Source organism: Saccostrea cucullata, unplaced genomic scaffold (assembly GCF_032062105.1).
Source record: "Saccostrea cucullata isolate Sc308-1 unplaced genomic scaffold, CSIRO_AGI_Scuc_v1 ctg7094, whole genome shotgun sequence".
Lineage (NCBI taxonomy): Eukaryota > Metazoa > Mollusca > Bivalvia > Ostreida > Ostreidae > Saccostrea > Saccostrea cuccullata.
In genome coordinates, this window is record NW_026928051.1 from 27,090 (window position 1) to 33,089 (window position 6,000).

The following is a 6,000-nucleotide window of genomic DNA, read 5'->3' on the forward strand; positions in this document are numbered from 1 at the left end:
ATATTTTAGCGGCTTTTGCATAGACACTGATGTGCAAATTTAAGAATACAGCTGAGTAGTCATACATGTAGTAAATACAATATATGGCATGGAAGTGTGAAGAGATAATTCATGAATTATACGGTTGAATACACCAAACCCAATGCCCAGTGATTGCACTAAACTTTGAATACACCAATTTATGAACACGAACAGTAATCTATCAAAATATTATACATTTATTTCTTTCTTATATATTTTTATTAATTTCAGACTGTGTGCAAAAAATGGGGGTCTCACCCAAATGTAGAATTGTATTTCATGGGATCTTTGGCCATTGGGTTGGCCAGGAAGCGTTTCTGAGTTACGCGCAGGCGGCCATTGTCCAGTCTGGTCACCTTGACCACAGGGTAGTTCATCTGTAGTGTCCAGGTGTCCATGACAACCTTCACGTCAAGTTGGTGACCATTTTGTTTTGCCAGCTGATAAAAAGAAGCATGAACATTTAGAGAGTATTTCTAAAATTTTGTAATGTTATCTACAGAGAAATCTATCCATTCAAACATGCACTTGGGGAGAAATACATGTATGTCAAAAGAGACAGTATATTGTGTTAGACTGCACAGTCTTAAAACCATTGGAAATAACAAAATGGCAATCTAATGAAGTCAGATTAGGGAGTTTTTACTGGTACATTTTATTTTAATTTATTATCTTTTTTTACCTTTTAACATGTTGAAAGTTATATGATTTACAAAAAAAAAAAACAAACTTTTACATAGGTACCAAAAAATAAATCTACAAGCAATTTTTACAATTCATTTTTTTTCAATTGTTTATCTTGTACAGTCAAACTTGTTTTAAGAGGCCACCTCTGGGAAGTCTGGAAACTGGCCACTTAAGGAGGCTCATTACACCACTTTTTGATGACGTACTACACAAAAAAATAAACCTCCATTGTTTCGACCGCTTCCCTCTGGGGACGATTAGTACAGGTACCTCTATAATATGACCCTGACCTTTAAAGCGCTTTAAAAATAGGTGAAACATGCGGTGTTATAAACAGTGAAAACAAAGTAACGGATTCATTATGCATGGACCAAGAAGGATTACTTTTAAGCAGAAACAAAAGAAATCAACAGCCAAATCTTCGCCAAACAAGTATTGTGCAATTTCATAGCGATGCATGCAGTGAGCTATATCAATGACATGTTTGTATGGGGGAAATTCGAGTTTAAATCTACAACCTTATTGAAATTAAAAAAGTTATTTACTTGCACTATTTACTGTGTTGGTGTTAATTTATATATTTGCTTTATTGATTTAAATATATACTCTGGCAATTTAAAGCTTTATCTGAATTTTAGATGTAATGTTCAAACGTTCCTTAGTGTTTTGAGTCTTGGCTTATTAGTAAAGATAACTCTTGAAAGTGGACTTTTTATACCAAATATTTTTTAAACTGGCATTTTCATTTCGTTTAAACATTTTTCATTCAATTTGTCATATGTAATTCATTGAAATACATTCCTTGTCTCTTCAAAACTCATTTTCATGTTTTGTGCACAGATTAAAAAGATAATGATATTAATTGTTTTTTAGGAGAAAATTATTTTTTCTAATAAAATTAATATTAGGTATTATGAGTAATTTTCACTGTTTGTAGATGTCTCAAGAATGTGCCCATCATTTGACACTGAAAGTTCTGAAATTCTGGTAACAATAAACTTGAAATAAAACATTTCACTAAAATTAGACAAAAGCTAAAAAATTCTCTAAAAAATATTTATGATATCAATACCTCGTTTTGGATATTTGACATCTACATAATAAGTGGTGCTGTAATGAAAATCTTAAATAAACTGTGGATGTAATGAGCCACCTTAAGACAGGTGGCCTCTTATTCCAGTTTGCCCTCGAAGGACATTTGCTCAATAAATAAACAACATTAAGCACAACAGTTTAATTGATTAATCATAATTAAACAGTTCAATTTCACAAAAGCTTTTTATGTGTATATTTAATAATTAAAGCTCATTTAAAAAGAATATTAAAGAATTCGAAATGTTTAAGGTTTTGTGCATGTTTCTGTTCCTACATATAAGTTAAACATCTTGCATTCATAAGTGTGCTTTTGTTACATTGAATTATTAAAAATTTAAAAATCTTTCAATTTTCATTTGAAGAAATACATCCTTTTTATAAAGAAAAAAATACACAAAAATACAGTTTAATGGTTAATAAAATAAATCATAGGAATTTAAGTAAAAATATGTCAATAAAAATTTCATTTACATATGTTAAAAAGATAGTCAGCAGTGTAACACCCCCCCCCAACTTAATTAATCGGTAATTAACTTACTTGCTGAAGTTTATAAAGTTTGATTAACTTTATTGTTTATAAAGCTGTCAGAATTTCTATATAACATACACAGACACACAAATAAAATTAACCAGTTGACCAAAGATATGTATTTACGCAGTTGAAAATCATTCCATAACACAGGTGTCAAATGCAGTAGATCGTGAATAATCCCTATCGATCCTCTCTTGATAGTGAAATTCATGAGATAATCATGCCATATGAAGCACTTTGTTTTTACAAGAGTAGCAATTAGAGCTTCTACATGGAATCAAAATCTGAAAGGTGTGAATTTCTTTAGCCTGAGGAAAGTATCAATTGTACAGTAATAAAATTCTTTTAAAGATCCTGAAAAATAATTACAAATTGATCTAACAGGACAAATATTTCTTTTTCATAAACACAAACTGAGTTCAGCGTATCTAAAAGCAATTTCTTTAATTGCATTAATAGGTTAAATTGACTATCGAGAATATAATTACCCAAGCCAACACGTTTAAAAGATGTGATAGAATCGCAACAAGTGACGAAATGGCCGCCTATTACAGTGTCAATAAGGCTGTTTGGGGAGGATTTGAGTGGCCGCTGGCCACGTTACACAGGTGGCCGTTTATTCCAGTTAAAATATGTAGTAAAAATCATCGGGGGGAATTGAAAGTGGCCGCTGACTGCAAGTAGCCGTTGATTTCGGGTGGCCGCTAAGACAAGTTTGACTGTAGTTGTTTTATATACAGTTACCAAACTCTAACCTTTGTCATGGAGTTCCAAAGATCATCATGGAAAGAGTTGCCATACTTCCTGCTATTTAGATAATCCTGATAAAACAAGAAATAAACACCCATTAAAATAATACTAATAAGACATTACAATTAACTTGCTGTAATGCTATTTCACCTTGTATAAACTATTGCAGTACCATCATTTATGCCTATGAAGTATATAGAAATTTTCATCTTATTTATGCCATTAAGAACACTAGGTCCAGTAAAATCCAAATTGATATGACAAACCCCCAATCATACTGTATAAAATCATATAAATGCTACAGTTACGTAGCTTTCTTATAAATACCGTATAAGTGGAAATTTTAGCGAGACGCAAATTTAGCGATTTGTCCTTAAAAACTGGTAATTTATTTTTAGCAAGACGTTATTTAAGCGATTTTGAAATGCACATTAAAGAAGCTGTTACAAATGAAACGCGATTAATTTTTAGCGATATTCATTTTTAGCGATCTCGGCACCCTCGCTAATAATGCCAAAATTAAATCCTCGCTAAAAATTCTACTTATACGGTATAATGTTCTGAGAATTTGTTATCTGTTACCGTTAATCCTGCTCTAAATATCTTCTCTCCTAAGAAAAACCTCATCATCCTGATTATACTGCCACCCTGATAATCAAAAACAAAGATTTCTAAAATTAATTTTAAATCAAATACATGTTTGACCAAATCTGCAGGCCAAATTACAATGAGCATTGAAAGGATTTCTCTCAGAACAATTTCAAGTGATGTACATGTAAATCTTAATTGCATTTCACTTGCCTGGCACTTCATGAGTTTGTTCCCCTTGATACATACCTTAGAGTAGGAGATTTTGTCAAATATTTCGTTAATTTGCTCGGGATTGGCGACAGGTACGTAGATCGGGTGTGACGTCACCAGACCGTCGTAATCAAAGGCCACCTGGAGGTCTTCTGTCACAAACTGGTCAAACTGAAAACACACAAAGTTGGGATATAAATTTATATACCATAAAATCACATATTTTTCTGGGATCAAATTTTCGAGACTTGAGAAATATTGGTTTTGGGGATTTGATTTTGTGGTTGGAGAAGTGTTCAGTGGTTATACATATTTTTACATTCGAGGTGGTAATAAATTTGTCTATCTCTCCATACCTTGAAAACAAGGAAAACTGAACCCCCCACAAAAGGCAGTAACTTCACAGTACATGCATGTAGGTCCATTTTATAAAATATATTAATTCTTCCAGTACATACAGTAGTCCAACAGAGTAGGAAAATATAGGAAATTTCTATAAACATCAGTTCAAAGGGAATGTGATCAAAAAATTAAAAGGAAGCAAGAGATGTTTGTAAAACACTTATGACCCCCCCTCCCCCATATAATTGGAATTTTTCTAAGTCCAAGGGGCATAACTCTGTCCAAAATGGTAAGATCGTACCCAAAACAAAACTTGTCCTAGATATTCTTATGATAAATCTGTATACCAAATTTCATTTCAATATGTGCAACCTCTGCGAAGAAAATGAACGGAAACTGCAAATTATTGGAATTTTTCTAAGTCCAAGAACATAACTCTGTCCATTTTGTCTAATCGTACCCAGAACAGAATTTAAACCTAGATATTCTTATGATAAATCTGTATATCAAATTTCATTTCAATATGTGCAACCTCTACGAAGAAAATTAATGGAAACTGATGGTGGACCAACAGACAGGCCGACCGACAGACAGCAGCAAAGCAATAAAGAGGGGCATAAAAAATATACTCAACAAAAAAAGAAACGCATATTGTTTTACTCGTCAAAGAAATTTTTAAAATGTACATGAAACAACTTTTTTTTATATCATTGGATACCTGTGACCTATTTAAAGGACAACATGGGGTTTTAAAACCCAAGTGTTGAATTATCTCCCTTGATTAAACATGTTTATGAAAGTAGTATTTTTCATGATTTCTTCTAAATCAAATGTCTATTTTCATTGATATTTTGGATTTAGAGAAACTTTTAACACTTCTATTAAACCCATATTTAAGATTTGATTGCAGTGTTAATACTGTAATGCCACGCCCAAACAAAGATTAATACAACCAGGCTAACGATGATACTAAATGGAGCTACGCAACAGGAAGTTGCAACTGTATTTGAAATAAATCAATGGGCTTTGCAACCTTAAAACTAACGTCTGAAGACCACTATCTGGCCATCCGCAGGTAACCACAACAAGGCAGGACCGTCAGACACCCCCCCCCCTTCATCACCTCATGCGATTCAGAACTTGCTGTAAAACTGCTGCTACAATTGCTGGATGAAAAAATCAGCATAAAAATGCATAAATTGTTCGCATGAGACTAAAATGAGATGATATTCCCCCACGATATCCGTACATTGGAAACCCACTAGCATTGAGACTTTGCACAGTACATATTGTTATGCCCCTTGAATTTGGGGACAATGAAAATGACCTCAACTTGACTTTTCAATTTGCAACATTGATTTTTATCACAACACACTCTAAAATCGCTTAAATAATCAAGGTTTAAACTGAAAACTTAGAATTTCATATTATTCTGATTATGCGTTTCTTTTTTTGTTCAGTATATAACAGTTATATATTATGGATCTCAAACAGTATGATGAAGAATCTTAAAAGTTACCATTTTCCATTCTGGGAATTTATGATCAGCTCCGAGGTATTCCACAAAGGTAGCAAACCCTTCATTGAGCCAAAGATCATCCCACCATCCCATGGTTACTAAATCTCCAAACCACTGAAAAAAATATAATGAGAATGTGTTGATACCATGCAAAACTAGCTGGTATTTGCATGTAACTCTTTACTTTGGAGTTACAAAAGACCTCAAATCAATTCAGACTACATAGGACAATATTATACATAGCATTGTATGT

At 32.8% G+C, this 6,000-nt stretch overlaps 1 protein-coding gene across 1 annotated transcript in view; it reads right to left on the reverse strand.

Moving 5' to 3' along the window:
- Positions 1-5,859, reverse strand: part of LOC134276269 (aminopeptidase N-like) — a gene marked incomplete at its 3' end in the record, with an annotated part of 28,775 nt that extends 22,916 nt beyond the window's left edge. The window contains exons 1-5 of the mRNA XM_062758528.1: positions 5,748-5,859; positions 3,923-4,057; positions 3,668-3,733; positions 3,091-3,156; positions 280-461 (exon numbers count right to left, since the gene is read on the reverse strand). Coding sequence (XP_062614512.1) covers positions 280-461; positions 3,091-3,156; positions 3,668-3,733; positions 3,923-4,057; positions 5,748-5,840 — 542 coding nt within the window. The remainder of the gene's footprint in view (positions 1-279; positions 462-3,090; positions 3,157-3,667; positions 3,734-3,922; positions 4,058-5,747) is intronic.
- Between the last annotated feature and the right edge of the window lie 141 nt (positions 5,860-6,000).